The sequence below is a fragment of the Bactrocera oleae genome, chromosome 6 (assembly GCF_042242935.1).
Source record: "Bactrocera oleae isolate idBacOlea1 chromosome 6, idBacOlea1, whole genome shotgun sequence".
Taxonomy (NCBI): Eukaryota; Metazoa; Arthropoda; class Insecta; order Diptera; family Tephritidae; genus Bactrocera; species Bactrocera oleae.
Genome location: NC_091540.1, coordinates 38,442,972 through 38,462,025, shown reverse-complemented (window position 1 = coordinate 38,462,025; position 19,054 = coordinate 38,442,972). Strand labels below are relative to the sequence as shown.

General features: G+C 32.8%; 2 protein-coding genes across 5 annotated transcripts in view; one reads left to right on the top strand and one right to left on the bottom strand.

Moving 5' to 3' along the window:
* LOC106623019 (GTP-binding protein Rhes) overlaps positions 1-9,895 on the top strand; it is a 99,211-nt gene extending 89,316 nt beyond the window's left edge. For both annotated transcript variants that reach the window (XM_036364924.2, XM_036364929.2), the window contains exons 4-5: positions 6,075-6,258; positions 6,732-9,895. In XM_036364924.2, the coding sequence (XP_036220817.1) occupies positions 6,075-6,258; positions 6,732-7,134 (587 nt within the window). In that variant the 3' untranslated portion in view covers positions 7,135-9,895. The remainder of the gene's footprint in view (positions 1-6,074; positions 6,259-6,731) is intronic.
* A 2,728-nt stretch (positions 9,896-12,623) lies between these two features.
* LOC106623018 (lipase member H) lies at positions 12,624-18,786 on the bottom strand. Of its 3 annotated transcripts, none has more exons than XM_036364907.2 (7): positions 18,734-18,786; positions 18,541-18,669; positions 18,346-18,479; positions 15,099-15,234; positions 14,400-14,731; positions 13,218-13,419; positions 12,624-13,137 (listed from the first exon to the last, which is right to left on the bottom strand). In XM_036364907.2, exons 2-7 carry the CDS (start codon positions 18,660-18,662, stop codon positions 13,065-13,067), a joined length of 999 nt encoding a protein of 332 aa, XP_036220800.2. In that variant the 5' UTR covers positions 18,663-18,669; positions 18,734-18,786; the 3' UTR covers positions 12,624-13,064. The 3 variants fall into 3 exon arrangements, with proteins under 3 accessions (XP_036220800.2, XP_069967820.1, XP_014097847.3); XM_070111719.1 differs by having other exon boundaries at positions 12,624-12,982; positions 13,041-13,137; positions 18,541-18,780; XM_014242372.3 differs by having other exon boundaries at positions 18,541-18,780.
* Between the last annotated feature and the right edge of the window lie 268 nt (positions 18,787-19,054).

Genomic DNA, 19,054 nt, shown 5'->3' with positions numbered 1-19,054 from the left:
CGACTTTTGACATTGCTCGGATATATTCAAGCAATTATATATACACTCATACACTGACCGAGCTATTTAGTATTAGCTTTAAAAGAATAACGAAAAACATTAAATGTAATATATTATATATGTATGTGTATGTATCATATACGAGGGCTGCGTAATTCGTAGTCTAATATCGCATATTTTCGGCATTAAACTATAATATATCCAACGTATTATCGATATATATGGTATAAAGTTTACTGAAAGTTTGAAAATCTTTTATTAGGTATATGAGAGATAGGGGTAGTATTGATATGCTTTTATCTATTTTTGCCATTACAACATATTATTATATTAACAGAAAGATGATCTCTGAGTTCCATTTAGGTACCTCACATACCATCACCAATATCTGCGGAATAAAAAACACCGGATGGTTTTAAATCTTGATATTAGTTATAATATTATATTAAATCTTGATATTATATATACACTTTTGATTGTATTGAAAGTTCAAAAAATATTAACACGTTTCAAACTTGCTTGTATGTACAAAAAGGGGAATTCATAGAACTTTGTGCAATGAATATATGTATGTATTAAATCTGACAAATAAAATATTTGCCCAAAAAATGTTAAACAGTGCTAAATGGAATAAAATCATGTAGAAAATTTAAAAAACAAAATTATTTTTAAACCGTAAAAAAGATCGTTTAAAAGCAGCATTAGGTGATTAGCTTCATTCGCATACCTAGCGTATTTATTTTAAATCAACCTCACTCTCAGCAATCACCAGTATCCACGAAGTACGATATAATACTAACCTGTTAAAAAAAACATTTTTACTTTATTTCATTTATCCCAGTCTCGAGTTTATAATATAACCACAACTTCTTGACGCGAAATGAAGATTGCTACAAATTATAAAGCTATATTTTCTTTTATTGAAATAAATGGCTTCATACAACTCACTTCTCTTAAAAAGAATAGATGTATAATATAAGTTGCTTGATTCAGAAAGAGACAGTAAGTTCATTAGTTGAGTTCATTCTTAATACTACTAATAAAATATTTTACAAGTACTTAGTTATGTACATATAAATCTTCTATAACTAGTTGACTTTCCTACAGGGTCAACAAACATTGAGCTTGACAGAAAAGACAGTTGGGCCAAAGAGATTTGCCATTCAAACGCACGTAGTTTCGCTAAGGGACATCAAATAAAAATGTTCATTTCTGTAAGCTGCCAAATTGTACTTTTATTGGAACTACAAATATTGTCAAGCTAACCGAACAATTTTAATACTATAGCAACATATTGCTACAGAGTATAATAGTTTTGTTCACCTAACAGTTGTTTGTATCTCCTAAAACTAAACGAGATAGATATATGTATATATATAAATGACCAGGATAACGAGACGAGTTGAAATCCGGATGTCTGTCTGTGCAAGCTGCAACTTGAGTACAAATTAAGATATATTGATGAGACTTACATATACCTTGGCAAAAAAGCAAGGACGAGTTCGTAGATGGACGTAATCGTACCACTGCCACGCCCACAAACGCCGTTAATCGAAAACGTCCACAGTTCTATAACTGAGCCGTAAATTAAGATTCCGAACTCAAATGTATCACAACGAATCTAATTAAGGAAGGGCACCTGTGATTTGAAAATCTTAAAAAAGTGGGCGTGGCCCCACCACCTAATAAGTTTAATGTATATATCTTCAAAACCAATAAAGCTTTTAGTTTTAGCCCAAATTTAGAAAACGAATATTTTCACTCCTTCTTAAGATAATGTGAAAATAAGTGAAATCGAATGATAACCGATCCAATATTCTATATATGCAGAATTTCATAATTCCAACAGACTTTATACCAGTTATATCGATCTATGTGTGAGTTATCTTTTTTAAACATGCCCTATATCCGATATAGTGATTTCCATTCATTATACCCTGAACAGGGTATATTAACTTGGCACGAAGTTTGTAACACTCAGAAAGAAACGTTGGAGACTCTATAAAATATATACACAAATGATCATCATGATGAGCAGAGTTGATTCTGCCGTGTCCGTCTGTCAATAAACAAACTAGTCTCTCAATTTTTAAGCTATTGATCTGAAATTTTGCACCTGTCCTTTCCTCACTAAGAAACTGTTCATTTGCATATAGCTGCCATACAAACTGAACGATCGGAATCAAGTACTGTAAGGAACCTTTGTATTTTTGACTTGTGAAGGGTATTATAGCTTCGGTGCAACCGAAGTAAACGATTTTACTTGTTTTTCCTTTCAATCAGACCTTAAAGTCGTTTAATTAAGCATTTGATAATAAAATTCAATAAATAAAATAGCATCACTAGGAAAATCCATATTATGCGTTTTCTTTGAAACGAAGTTTATTTTTGTCCCCTTGAAATTCGCAAGTTCGAGGGTACCTTTCACCACTTGGTCCTTAATTATATCAAAATAATTAATGAAATACAAATGAATAGGATTGTGAAGCTACCAGGAAGTATTCTAGTAATTATAATTGTGTAATTATTATCCAAAGATAATTTGTGCTATTGGTCGCAAGTTAAAACATCCAAGGGTTTTAGAACGCTTATATGTTATATATATAAAAAAAATGTTTACCATTCGAGTTGCTTCTTCATTATGTGCGGTTTTTAATATACCAATTTTCAATTTATGACTGTCAAACAAATCAATGCGGTTGTATTTTCATTTTTATAGCACTGACAACTTTACGTATCAAACTGACGGCGCACTGAACATCAATTGAAATTGACAGCAAATTTTCTTATGAAACTTTTTACTCTATACAGTGATACACATTTAATCCAATTGTACTATTGCTAAATTGGCGTCACTGAAGCCATTTTGTTACGCTCTTATGCTGATCAAGAACTTTGTTCACATGTTTCTATCCTCTTATTAGAAAGTGCATAGGATACTTTGCAAACAATAAATGCATCGAGAGGGTAAATCAGACGAAATTAGGTTTTTCGGGTTACAACCGTCATCGCGGTATAGTATTAGAGCTAGGTATTTCTCAATACATATAAACATACAGTAAATATGTGTATGGTATATATTTCAGCCATCCTTTGGAATTTTTGGTCTAAATATTTGAATTTATATAATCAATGTGTGATCCAAATATGATCTCAGACAAACCATAGTCTGCTCTTACTATATGTACGAGTAGCATTATGAAGTCAAGGAATAAATGTGCTAAAAAAATGTGTTAAACGCTATTACAGCTCTCCGTACCCTAGTATGTTTACTAGAGAAAACTGTTTTCTTGTGTTCAAACAGACAAGCTGCAGTTCAAATAAAATTGATGACTGGGACTCGCATCAAGGAAAGTTTTTATACTCTTGCAACATGTTGCTACAGTGTATAAAAGTTTTGTTCGATTAAAGGTTGTTTGTATCACACAAATCTAATCGAGATATGGAGTTATATTTATATGTATATATGTATATGGTTGAAATGTGAGCAGTTCTCACTAAGAAAAAGCACTACTAGCTCCAAATTTTTTTAAGTTGGTACATCTGTCGTGAGAACACATGCAAAGTTACAGGTCAGTCTGTCAATTATTTCTTTGCTTATAAGTAATTTGAAGTTGGTGTCAGAGTATTTTTTAATTTGGAAAAAATTTAATATCGCGCACTGATTAGATTCTTTGTTTTGAAAGGTTCAAAAGCAAAGAAAATTTATGAACAATCGTTAGAAGTTAAGGGCTGCTAAATTTAAAGGCATCTCAGACGAACGAGTACTTCATATTTTACATGGAGAATTACATATGAGAAAGTTGTTTGAAAAGTTAGTGCCGCACACGTTAACAATTCAACAAAAACTGGATCGAAAACAAATTTCTCAGCATAATTTCAAATGTTTTTATCAAAATAAAACCGATTTTTTGCGTAATTTCATAACAATGGATAGACTACCACCATGATCCTTAATTGAATCAAGAACGTAAACAGTGGACTGAAGCTGGTTGTTTAGCTCCAAAGCAGGTGAAGTCCCAATGATCAAAAGGGATTTTGTTGATTGATTATCTGCAGAAAGGTAAAACAATCAACTCGGAATAATATTGCAGCCTTTTGAAAAATTTGTGAGAAAAGACCTGGTTTGCTGTACAAAGTAATCATTTTTCATCACGACAAAGCACCTGCTTATAAAGGAGTTTTATCAATGACAAAATTAAAGTACGAATTGCTTGAGTATTCACTGTATTTACCTGATTTGGCTCCCAGCGACTATTACCTCTTCAGAAACCTAAAACAATGCCTTCGTGGAAAACGTTTTTCGATGGTATAAAATTATTGGAGGATCATTGAAATAAGTGTATTGAAGTTAAGGGAGATTACTTGTATATTGAAAAAACAATATATTTCGTACCAAAGACAGTATTTTTTTAATTTCTAGCACAGAAACTTTTCAACCAACCTATACAGGGTCTAGATGATTAGAGGAGCTGAATTCCAAGCGACTGTCTGTCCGTCCGTCTGTCCGTCGGTGCAAGCGATAACTTGAGTAAAAATTTCGGCATCTTGATAAAACTTGGTACACATGTTCCTTGGCAAACAAGTAAGGTTGATATTGCAGATAGGCGGAAGCGGACCACTGCCACACCCACAAACATCATTAATCGAAAACTTATAAAGTGCCATAATTAATCTCCAAACATTAAAGGTATGACAACAAAATTCGTTCAGAGCAAATATTTTTATTCTCTCTTATATTCTCTACCCACTCTTTGAAAATGGGGGAATTCGGAGGATAATCCCGCCCATTCCTCATATAACGGGTTTTGTTAAAAACTATTAAAAGTACGAAAGATCTATAAATAAATGCGACAGAGACATAAGTTTTAAAACCGTGATGGTATGGATGGATGAGAGCGCTTTGTAGGAGACGAGTCAAATTCGGACAATAGGCGTGGTACCGCCTAGATTTAGGAAAACTCATATATCGGGAGCTAGTGGACCGATTTCAACCAAATTCAGTAAATTTATCTTGATACTCTAAATTATGGTACGAAAATGGGAGAAATGAGACAAAACCACGCCTACTTCCCATTTAACACAAGTTTAAATTTCAGCTGATTTTTTCACTTTCAACTTTATACAAATCAAGCACCAATTAATATATTGAGATAAAAATTTGCACGAATAATGCCTTTAAGGTATGCCATCTTAAGAGCAAAAATTGTACAAATCGCACAAAATCATTTCAAGCCAGAGGATATAGAATATGTGGACCCCAGTTCCTATAGCTGACTTTCTACCGAAAATATCGGTCAATGTGTGAGATATATTATTGAGATTTAGAAAGAAATTTTTCCTGATAATAGTATATCTGTATGAAAAAATTTAGTTTAATCGGGTCAATAATTCCCTTAGTCCCCATATACATACCTAATATGGTAGAAAGATTTTCGAACGTCCGGCTGACTTTATATTGCCTGTAGCATGACAAGAAGTAACATAGAGGTATAAAACTAGTTTAGTCTATGACCTATAATATAACTAAATATCAATTTTGATTGCAATCCAATTACGATTTCGTGAAAAATTAATGGTCGAATTCTTTCGCAAGATTTTCAAAATAAACTTTAACTAGCACCTAAAGTATTTCCCCGGCTTTAATCCTTGCTAATTGCAAGAGTATGAAATGTTCGTTTACACACGAACTTAGCCCTTCCTTACTTGTTAGTTGAAATTTTGGTAAGCATATATACTTATATATGTGTGTGTTTCTATTTATCAAAACTGGAAGAATTTGATAAATTAAATATTGTGAAATGACAAGGGTCGCTTTGACAGTAAAGAAGCGAAAAGCCACATCTGCAATCGTTGATGAATATTAATAATTTAACGATTAATTTACATATTTTCCTAAGGATAACTTCTTAGTTCACACAATTTTGGGTTTATTTATAATTATTTATACTTAAAATTCAACATAACATACAAAATTCAACAAGAAAGGAAATAAGTACATACATTCCAGATATTCACCTAGTACTAATCATTTTTATTAGTATACCCTTATTTTTACTTATTTTTAATTTTAGGTGATATTTTCATATTAGTCTTCAGTATGGACTCGCGAGAATCTTTTGAGGAAGTAGTGCGATTACGAGAAAACATACTTGAAACTAAATGGGCGGCGCTTAATCCCGGTTCCGGTATGAAGAAGAAAAGTTTGCCGAAAATACCCATGGTTATTGCTGGAAACAAATGTGATCTTGAACCCAAGTGAGTATAAACTACTAGATATATATTAAGTGATAAAAAATATATTGGAATACTCGCCACTCAGTATCCCACTTCCTATTGAATTTTTTGAGAATTAAAGATTACTAACAGACCAGGATGAAAAACTTTTGAAAACAAAAAAAATCATAGGACGATTTATAGGATGTTTGCTATTGTATCTTTCGTTGCCGATGGGTTTCAACCTACAATTGTATAATTTTATTTCTTTTTGCTGAAGGGATCGCAAAGCAATCGTGAGAATTCAATGAGTTATCTTTATAAATTTATTAAATGGTTTTGTTTTATTTATTTTCAAACTCTCCAAATATATTATAATTTTTACTTTATACAAATCTCAAATCAAAGCGAGTATACTCCTTTTTAGACAACAATATGGGCTTCTTTATATAATATTATTTGTTTTCACTATTGTTTTCGGATCATCAAACTAATGTAAACATTCTCTATTGCAGAAAAGTTCAACTAGACGAGGTAATGGGGTACATTGCCGGTCAAGACAACTGTTGCGTCTTCATCGAATGTTCGGCGCGACAAAATTTCCGCATCGATGATCTATTTTATGCACTTTTTATGGTTTCGAATTTACCATTGGAAATGGCACCGAATCACCATCGACGCGTTGTATCCGTATTCGGAGCACCATCACCCTTGCCGCCACACACAACTGTTGGCGGGTCGAAGAAGAATGCGCTTTCGATTAAGCGACGTTTCAGTGATGCCTGCGGGGTGGTAGCACCGAACGCGCGGCGCCCCAGCATACGAACCGATCTGAATTTGATGCGCTCCAAAACGATGGCTATGAACGAGGGCGATGGAGCGGGCGTAGCGCGTAGGAATATTTGCACTTTGATGTAAATGTTAAACTGCTTAGGAATATCTTTATACACATAATCGTAATATTATACATATACGAGTAAACCTATGAAGGAGCGATGATTTCAGTATGTGATACAATCATAGAGCGTTCTAGTTATACCCATGCACATTAGTTCATAAATAATATAAAATGCATAAATTTATAAATTACAGTTATATTAATAAATAAATGCGTATGCTTAAGTAAAAATGTATTAAATACAGGTACATACATATTTATACAAATAATGGCATTTGAACGATTTTGAGAATACGTTGAATTTATCAGTGAAGTAGTACATCTTGAAGTTTGTTTCTTCTAAAAATAATAATAATAAAATAATATTTTTATTATATTAAATAGTAGTAATTTTATTAAACCTATAGCATTTAAATAAATATTTTAAAAAAATATGCATACATACAAAAACACCTATTATATGAAAAATAATTTATACCTACTTTACACTATATTACTATCAACTTCAAATAATAATACCTAACATGTGAATGAACACCTTATTGATTTTTTAACATTAATAAATATGAATATTCTATAGACAATTATTACTATATACATTCCAAAACTATTTTCTCGTGGATAAAACATACTCTAAAATTGAAGCATTTATATTTAATAAAAATATAAATATTTCTAAATTTTTTAAACTTATTAAAGTAGTAAAGACTTTTCTAGCAGTTACAAGTTACACACTAACGATAAGTTAAAATTCTATATACCTGTCGCCAATATTAATCCTCGGGTGCTACTTTCGTATAAATAATAATTTGCCACATCAGATGTAAAATTCTTTAGTTCAATTGGGTACAGTTCTAGAGATATCTCTTACCACGTCATGATTTGACAAGCAATGTTCTTCAACTCTGCCACAAACTGTAGTCTAATGGATTCAAATCTGGACTACAAAACTATCAACCATCTGCAGCTATGAAACCAGGAATATTGCTTTTAAGCTACTGTTGGGTTGTTTTTGCTTTGTGTATGAAACCAGAATCTAGCTGGAAGGTCCAATGCTCTCCAAGGAAGAAAATATTGCTTAAGTGTTTTACTACGCCTTTTAATACCTCCTGCTGGTAGACGTTTGCCCCAGGCATAACCCCTTCTTCACAGAAGTGAAGAGCTGTAGCGCCTTTCATGGAGACACAAAACCATTACAGCAGCTGGATGGTGAACACGTTGAATACTTGGAATAGACCACATTGTAAACTTTGTAACAGAATTTATAGCAACACTAAATACTATTCAATATATAATAATAATAAGAAGCTTTTGTTTTAAGAATGTATTAAGATTTGTGAGAAGTTAGCCAAGATATGTGAATACCTTAGGTTCTCCTTGGACCAGAACTTAGTAAACTATATCTTGATTCGAAGGATTAATAAATAATTCCATATCGTAAATACTTCCTATCTGTTTACAATGCCTCTACACCCTAATGCTCAACGCTGAAAAATTAAACAATCTATTTGAAAAAATAATATTTTTTTACCAATTTTTTAACGACAATACAAATGTATTTATATAGATTTAATACATGTTTCCAACACAAATTCATGAGTATATTTTAACAGCTTTAAATCCCTGCAACTAAGCATTTGCAAATCTATAAAAAGCTAAGCTTTGTCGTCAAACAATAATCAAAATGAAATATATAGAACAAATATCAAAAGAGAAAAGTATAAAGGTTTGAAATTTATATGAAAATACACACATAAAACTTTAGCAACAATAAAATTAACTTTGCTAAAAGGACTTAAGGTCACCACAAACACACCATTACTGTTCCAACAAAAAAGCTTCAATTTAAATAAGAATATTGAAAGCACACAAATATAACTATGCTTGTAAAAGGCAACACATACAAAAGAAAGAAAAATTATCATATCTAAAACCCACCAATACTTACCTATTACATACTCGTACATGTTTGTACATATACTGCAATATACTTATTTATGAATATAAACGTGTACTACATATATACATTTTAACTTCCACTCACTTCTAAATGTGGTTTCATGCCAAACTAAACTAAATTATCTAAATAAATTTACTATCAATATACATACATACATATACATACCTAACTACTTATATACAAACAACAATAAATATCTATAAATGCATATTAAAATATAATAAATATATAACCGATATCCAAATATAAGTAAAAACTTTATAAAGATATGAGAATCAATAATAACTCAATGAATGGCTTTAACAAGTAGTTATACCTATATTTAACAAAATTAATAAAGTTACATTAAATTTCGCGTTTAAGAGTTTAAATGAAATATGTTAAATTACTCGTGTTAAAAGTGATCGATAAGTTTAAGGCGTAAATTTTACAATCAATATGTTTTGATAATCCTCTTGATATTTAGTTGAGAAGCAAACATACATACATTAGCATGTCATATTTTTTGAATTTATATTAAATACGACATGGCTTTACTAGCTTAACTTATATAAATACATACAAACATGAATGTAAAACTCCGAGTCAACAAATTGAGTGGGCCATTAGGTCTTGGATTGACCTTGTTATCAAGCTGTTAAAATAGCATTTTCAGTCCACTTAATCACTGAGTAATCTGTCACTATTTGTTAGCGAATGCAGATAAAAATTTTGTATTGTAAATAAAATGCGTTAAATATTATATGTTTTTCGATTCTTGTTAATTTTTTAATGTTAAAAGTTGAAATTATGAATTCAAATAAATGACCATTAAAACACTATGATTTGGCTATTTATACTTGTATATTGCTGTTAAAGCACTGTCAGTTAGGCAGCGAATCGAAAGCACTCGAAAAGTTTTGCGAAGTGAATTGTAAAATTTACATATCAACTTACTCCGACCGATATAGTAATGTGTCTTCATAATGGCTGGGAAGAAGTAGAAACCCATTTCTTCCATATTTATTTCCATCTGGAAGCTGTTAGACATAATATTTTCTATAACTATATGCTATAGCGGTTCCATCTAAACAATTTCTTTGTAGATTGTATCATTGCCTTAGCCAATAATCCAATGATAAATTTCGTGAAGATATATGGTACATATCTTTAAATATAAGAGTTTTTCTTACAAGAACTTAGTTTTGATCATTCGGTTTGTATGGCAGCTATATGCAGTAGTGGTCCGATATCGAGGGTTCCGACAAATCCGCAAAATTTCAGATCGATATCTCAAATCGCGAATATACAGACAGAAGAACAAGGTTAAATCGAATTAGCTCGTCACACAGATAATTTATATAATATATGGCATATATTTTATAGGGCCTCCGACGTTTCTTTCTAGGTATTACAAACTTCGTAACAAACTTGGTATACCCTGTTCAGGGTATATAAACACAACATACAAATCTTTATCGCCTTCAAAATAGGCATTTATTATTATATCATTTTCATAAACCCATATCTCGTCACCAGTATTGATGCGTTGGATGTATGTAGTGTCCTCAGCTACGAGATCAAGCACATCTTTTGCGATCTTTACTTGACGTCGTTTTTAGTGCAGTGTCAATCCAAAAGAAATGTTGAGATCCAATGCTATCTCTCTGATGCCAACAAGATGATTTTCAAGCTCTGTTTTTTTAACTTTTTCATGTTATCGTCATTAACAGATGTAGATGGACGAATCCATATGATACAATTTTTCGATGATTTCATGACCGTTACGAAATGCTTTGTGCCACTCAAATACTTGTGTTCCTGATAAAATAGATTAAATCGGCAGACAAACTTGTCGCATCGTAAACAAACAGCTGCCAAACACATCTAGAAAATAAACAAATTTTATAGACTCGGTTTACGCACACAGTTTAAATCGATTGAATCAGATGATCGAATCTTTTTTATGAGATGGGTATATAAGATCACGACTCAAGAAAAAACATCCGAAACATGTAGGCTGATAATCATTTGGCTTCACTGCTCGATGCTGCTACTATCGCAAAAGAAATTTTCTACTAAACAGTACACTCTCGTAGACGGCGACTGGCTGATATCAGCAGAATGAGTAGTTTTAAATTTTAGGAAGCGTTTGTTCGCGGATTTTAGAGCAAAACCAAATCGGTCGGTAATTATTATTTTTAAAATTTCGTAATGAAATCGATGACCTCCTCAAATGTGGATTTAAGAAGTTTCGAGAATCACGTGATGAAAGCCACGATCTCGTATTGGAAGACCACCGATTGAAGTTAGATTATCAGGTGGCAGCGGTAGAGCGATGGGTGCCGTGTTTGCTCACTCCGGACTAAAAGGGTAACAGTAATGTAACTTTACAGCTGGAAACTGTTGCCCCTTCCATCATATGCTCAAGATTTTGCATATTTTGTAGACCTCCAGAAAACGTATTTGTGTGTCGAGCTAAGAGGAGATTATGTTGAGTAATAAATCCCAATATTTCTAAAGTTTTAGTTTTTAATCTAAATATTTATTAATCCATCCATGCATAGCTCCATAATTTCATTCTGAAATCCAATATATAATTATTCGAGTGAAGCATGTACATGCGATAAACCGAATTCGGACCGCGGCAAACGTTAAAGATAACAGGCAAAGTAATGACATTTAGATTTTAGGGTGCGCTTAGAATAGGTTTCATGAATTATCTCGCTCTATTTAAAGAAGAAAGTTCTGATGCGTAAGAATACCAATGAAGCCACAAAATAACCAAAACGGGCTTTGAATTATCGCCACAATCAGCAAATTCTCCGGATTTAGTCCGCAGCAACTTTTTTCCGTTCTTAAAATTCAATAGAAGCCGTGCGACAATCATGTAAATGTAATTACCTTCACTGAGACCTATTGTACTTTGTAGCAAGAGTGGTAGATATAGAAAAGTTGGTAGATTACTAGAACTGATGTATCGCTGTATACCGATTATAACAAAGTTGAGTAATAAAATCATACTTTGCCAAAAAATGGAGAAATTCTCCATCTACCGACTTGGCTTAATTGTGTTTTTATACCAAGAACCACAGTTAGTTTACTATGCATACCTCTTGCATTTGCCTAAATGTGACCTACCCATTACCGAGGGTGAGTGAGGTATAAGCCTGGAAGGACAACCCTCAAATTTTGCCCATATTGACGTTTTCAAAATACACAAAATCTTTCTTTCGCATAATGATGATTTAATATGAATGATATCAACTTGGATGGACCATATAAATATCTCGTAAATTTAACAAGGTGAGAATGTAACAATTAGCATGTTAAGTCTTGTACCAAACAATACCACTCAGTTCTGTAAAATAAGCTGCAACCAAAAATATCCAACTCCAAGTTTTTTACAAAATTCCTTATATGCTCTTCATGACGAGAGTGCTGACATTTGGTACCATCTTATTTAGCAATGGTTTTTTAATAAGTTGATTTGTTAACTTGGTCGCTTTTTTACAATAATCTCAAAAATTAAACTTCGCAATAATATAAATGAAACCAGTAATACAAGGATTTGCTATATTTAACTGGAAACCTGTTTTTTAATAATTATCAAATAATATTATTTTTTTAATGTATACAATACCTTCGCTAATTAAATATTTTTACAACATTCTTAGAATAACTCTCTGCTTATACATATCGACATTACTGTCGCGTTAATAAATGCTAATATTTGTTTAAATAAACCATTACTCTTAATACTTAAATTTAGTACAAAGCTACATATACCTCAAATTCTTGTTCGTGTTGTTTACTACTGGCAAAACGCCATTACTGTATTGCACATTTCGTACAGGGTAACTACGAAATAGATCAACATTTTAAATAATTGTATTTGCGTCTTTTAAATAGCGATTATCTGAGTCATTCTGTAAAATGCAAAACTGAATTACACACTTAGATATCTTATTTAGCAAAGGCACACACAAAGTACGCTGGCGACATCTGCAGTTAGAATTTTGTATTTAGACCCATCCCATAGGGTGGTGCATCATACGTTGGCAGATAATAGAAACCGGATGCACTATTGCGTTAAAAAATAATTAGCAATTTTAATATAATATATTTGTAGCTTTTGTATAAAGGTTCAAAAGTCACTCTCACCTTCTCGATACCTCTTCGCCCATAAAAACCACCTCACTCTCGTCCATTTCTCCTCTTAAGGCAACAGTTTTCACTTTCTTGCGACAATTGTTCACATTCAACATTTTTATGCCATTCAAAGTACAGGAGATCGCGGGGAAACTCTTCGGTTGCCCAATAGATTCGGCGTAGAGGAATACGGCACGATTGTGGCTACAGCTATCTGCGGGGTACAAAAGCGTTTACTTATACAAACATATTTATGTACAGTGTTACTGAAAAAATTCTAACACTTCAAATCTTTGTACGAAATATAAAATTAGTTCGTGCATGTAACGGCATTTTTTATATTTCATCTCATATTCAGGATAGCATATATGGTGTGTTTTCTTAGACAGATGATTTTCAATGAGGCAATATTCTGTAGACTAACTCCGGAACAACGTTTGCAAATCATGCAAATTTATTACCAAAATAATAGTTCGGTTCGCGCGATGCCAAAAACTCACTTACGTTAATAAACCAAATTGTCGCATTTGGAGTGATGATAACCCACGAGTCATTGTTGAGACGGCGTTACATCCTCAAAAAATTGCGTTTGATATGGTTTGTGGGGAGAGTCAATCATTGGTCCATATTTCTTCAAAAATGAAGCCGACCATAATGTTACAGTCATTGGAGAACACTATAGAGCCAAGATGAATAACTTGCTGTGTCGGAACTAAGGAGTGTTGATGTGGACGACCTTTGGTTCTAACAAGACTTCACTCGACGGTTATTTGCCCGAAATCATTTTGAACACATAATGAAAATGCCAAGCCCTGATCTTTATAATAAAGGTAAATACTTGGCCTTACTGTATTATACAAACATAAAAATATACTCTTCGGGTTCGAGACCTTTTTTTCAAAATTAAAGAAAAAAATATTGCCCTTTATTTAAAGTTCATAAATTTATTTATGAAAACCAAGGACAAATAGAGATTCTCTCTAGGAAAAACTACAAGTATTTAGCCCTTCTATAGGCTGCTGAGCTTTTTACAATTTCGAGACTTTCAGACCTATAAATGATTTAGTATACTCGTACGAAAACAAAAGAGCAAACAAGCCTTTATGTTTCAATGGGATTAAATAGCCGTACATAATATGACATACATATGTATTTAAATGACTTGCTTTTGTGCAAGTGTATGTGTGTACTTACACTGTTCAAATAACAATTGTTTAGCGATCAATAGTACATCCATGTCAGCGCAGCCAGGCTGTGGTGCAGTGCCGAAATTCGGATAGAAATCGACATCACCACGCGGAGTTCCGTCACCAAATACGGGAAAATCAGTATGTATGATATCGACGAATTTTGCCGCTGTGGCATGTAAACTGTCGCTGGAGAGTGCAGTAAAGAGTGGTAGGGCTGGATCCAAACCGGTCACACGACCAAGGCTGCCATTGAAAAAGTCCCCAATATTGCCAGCAATGTGAGCACCTAAGCTATGGCCGATGATGTGAACGTCAGCCGAATTGATCTCATGCTTGCTAACCAAGAAAAATAATATAGGAAGCATTAGGGTTGAACATTTTTTCACTGTACATCAAGTATGTTACAGATTGTCAATTTTAATATATGTACTTATCTAAAAAAAAAAGTTTGAAAGTTTGCAGTTAAAGGAAAAACTCTTTGCCGTTAAAACTTCTCAGCCATAACGAAGTAAAACTGTATGTTATTTAAATATGCATATATATATTTATTAATCTATAAAAGATTTTAATATTAAAGTTTAAGGGGCTTAATACTCCTAAATAATAAAAATAAATCCTTCGATCTCTGACGTTTGTGCTTCAAACTATATCTACAACTTATGAATCATACACTTACACCGAACATAAAAGAACTGTTACTTACTCAATAAATTCTTTCAATTGTTTGGCAAAATGCTTCGCCACCTGTCCAATGGCTTTACGGGAGGTGGGATAATCCAAAGCAGCGGCGTCTGACCAGTCAGCAAGTAACACATTATCCTTACCTTTAGCGAAATAAGCTTTAAAAGAGATTTCATTGTTGAGACATTTGTAATATATAGATATTTCCATAATTCATAACAGAATCGAAGTTAGCTATAATTATATATTATGTATATACCTATATGTATGTATATAAATAAAACAAAGCTAAACAAAGTCAGTTGCATTACAGCATTCATAACTCAAAAGCGAATGGACCAATTTTGATGATCTTGGAATTGTTGAATTCGTCTCCGCCGAATATCAGAATAGCTACAAAATACCGGAATTATTTACGTAAACAAACCAAAACACAAAGAAAGTGACAGCATCGATTGGCAATTATATTGGTCTTAGTCATTTCAGGTTATTCATTATGTTCCTATACTTGTAATAACTTTTTATACCCTGTGCAAACTATATTAAGTTTACCACAATGTTTGTAACACACAAAATTAAACGTCAGAGATCATCTAATGTATACATATAGATGAGTCGATTTAGCAATGTCCGTATATCCGTCGGTCTGTCTGTATATATGCGAACTAATCTCTCAGTTTTTGAGATATCGATCTGAAATTTTGCATCCGTACTTTTCTCACCAAGGAGCTACTCATTTGTTGAAACGGCAGATATCGAACCATTGTAGCATGCAGCTGCCATACAACCTGAGCGATTGGAATCAAGCGCTTGTATGGAAAGCTTTTTCATCCGAAAAATCTTCAAGAAATTTGGCATGGATTAGTGTCGAAGGCAACGGTGCAATCTGCGAATAAATTGTTTTGATCAAGCCACTATAGCATATAGCTGTCATACAAACCGACCGATCAAATTAAATTCTTGTAAGGAATATTTTGTATAGGTGCGGGGTATTATAGCTTTGGTGCAACCGAAGGTATCGTTTTTTCTTGTTAATTAATAGCTGTTTTCGGTAACTCTTTATTTTGCTTTTATATAAATTACTACAATCTTAATAATTTAGAGATATATCGAAATTGTCAAATATAATATTTTGAAAAGGGAAAACTTAAACCACAAAGCAAATTTATATATTATATAAGCCTCTAATGTGTTTTTTACTAATGCAACTTGCGAGAATAAAACCGGCAAAATACTTATAGGTGTTGTCAAAACAACATATAAAAAAATATTGCGTAAGAGTTCAACATTCATTATTGGACGAAAATGTGAATGGATTACAATCAAATTTTGTATTTTATTAAGTTATAGGTATTATATGTCATAGACACATAGTTTTATTGCTATATTTTACTTCGAGTGAGCCAAATTATATTAAAATCATCTTCAAATGAGATACATATATGGAATATAGGCTCAACCGAAGAGGCTGGATAAATTTAATATATTGAGTTGAGGCGAAAAACGTCAACCAGAGAATCGAAATTCTTTATACTTGTATTAATGATATGATGTTTAGGCCAAGGCTTAGACCAATTCCATTCATATTCAATGGAAAGCCACAGATTCAGGGAAAATCGCCAATTTAATTTCTTTAAAATACCACACATTTTGACCAACCTGTACGGTTTAAAGTCAGGTGGAAAGACGGAAAATCATATCGGAGTGGCCAACCGGAAGTTTGAAAATTATATTATATATTAGGTATATTGGGTCTAAGGGATATATTAACCCGATTTCATCTAGTTTTGGAAATATCACATACTATGAACAAGCCACATACTAATATTACGCTCCCTGAGTTTCATTAAGGTACCCTTACAATCATATATGTGGAGTTATGTCATCCGGATGTTCGAATATTATTGTATAATATTAGTTATATGGGGCTAGGGCAAGTTTTTACCAGATTTTATCCATTTTAGGTATAAAGATACATTGTTATTAGTAAAACAAGACAACATTGGCCAATATATGCGGTATAAAAGAAACTGGAATTTCGAAAATCTTTATATTAGGTATATGGCACCTATGAAGAGCTTTGATCCGATTTAACCCCTTTTTTACATACAGGTATACTGTAATCAGGAAAAATTGCCCGATAAAATGTTCGCTGTAGGAACAGGTGTCAACATATTTGGTATCTGGGGGCTTGAACAGTTGTAGTCCGATTTTGAAAAGTTTTGATCATAAGGTGGCTTATTTAAGCGCACTATTCCGACAAAATTGTATCCAGATACATTCATTAGTGCTTGATATGCAAATTGGAAAGGGAAAGAAACAGATAAAATATTAAATTTTGATATATGGGAAGTACGTGCCGACACATTTTCATATTAAAACATAGGCATATCAAGGTAATATTATATACCAAATTTGGTCGATATCGGTCGAGTAAGCTCTGATATATGGGGTTTTCCCTAAATGGGGGCGGTAGCACGCCCACCGTTTTATTTTCAACCCTGCTCATATTTGGTTATCGTATCTTAAGTGGTTTAAGAGATATGTACATTAAATCTCTTAGAGGGCGGGGCCAGCCTATTTTTAAAAAAGTTTTAGCCCACAGGTGCCTTTTTCTACTGCGATCACTTGTGCAAAACTACAGTTTTATATCTTAATTTAGTATTTAGTTACCTCACGTTATAGGGTGTGTCAGTGGTCCGAATACTCCCATCTACAAACTCTTTTTTTTGCCAAGTAACACGTGTACCAAGTTTCATTACGATATGTCAAGTTTTACAGCTTGCAGCGATAGACAGTCGGACGGACAGACAGACATTCGGATTTCAACTCGTCTCGTTATTCTGATTTTATATATATTCTGAGTTTATATATAATATATACCTATAACTCTATATCTATCTCGATTAGTTTTGGGTTATACAAACAACCGTTAGGTGAACAATACTATTACTCTGTAGCAACATGTTGCAAGAATATAAAAAGGGAGGAAATCAGTAATGTCTTATCTTTATATATATTTTTGCGTCGGTTCTATGAATAAAATTATTGTTTGTATAATTAACAATCTGCAATTTCCCAAATTATTTGGTAATTCCGCTACACAGATCACAACGCTCTAAAATGGCCCACCCAGCGTTAATAACAAACTAACAGTCCTACACAGAAGTCATTGTGACATAATTGTACGGTTAATTCACTGCAAACCAATCACTTGGATTCCATAACACTACAACATGTTTTCAAACTGTTTTAAAATATATATTTACCATTTCTGAGCGGCGTAATGGAGAAATGAAATCGACTACTTGTGAAGCCGTGAATAATTAGTTTAATGTCATCTTTCGATGGGAAGTTTTCCACTTCGTTAAGTTGGAGCTCACTGATCCCAGCAGAGCTGGCACTAAATAACCAGAAATTTCGAAACCTTAGTAAAAAAAATTTTAAAACAATAAAATACACACGCTTGTTGATAGTAGATATTAGCCTTCGATACAAGATCATCTAAGTTGTGGCCAAACGCCGTGACTTGTTTGGTAAAGTTCAGTTGCAAAATAGTGAGTAATATTAATCCCACAAAAAACATTTCTTAACTAAAATATTATAACTTTTATTTTAAATTTTATATGTTAGTTTTTTGTACGCGCAGTTTTATACTTAATTTTCTGCGAAGTTCTTGACGTCCGCTATTCAATCGTCTTGAGTTTTCTCTGTATCTGAAACTAAGCAAAGCCTCATATTTATCTGCGTTAGCTTTGATGCAATTTCTTCTATTGCATGTTTCGCCATATTTTAAATATAGGTACGATAAACTTATGAAAATTACTCTTAATTTCCGATGCATGTGATTTGATCGCATCACAAATGCGTATTTACTTACCCAGATATTCATGATTTACGTAGTTGATTGAGCATTTGCGTAAGCATTTCCTAGTTACAGCACTTTTGGCATGCTATTAAGTAACACTACGAAAAAGT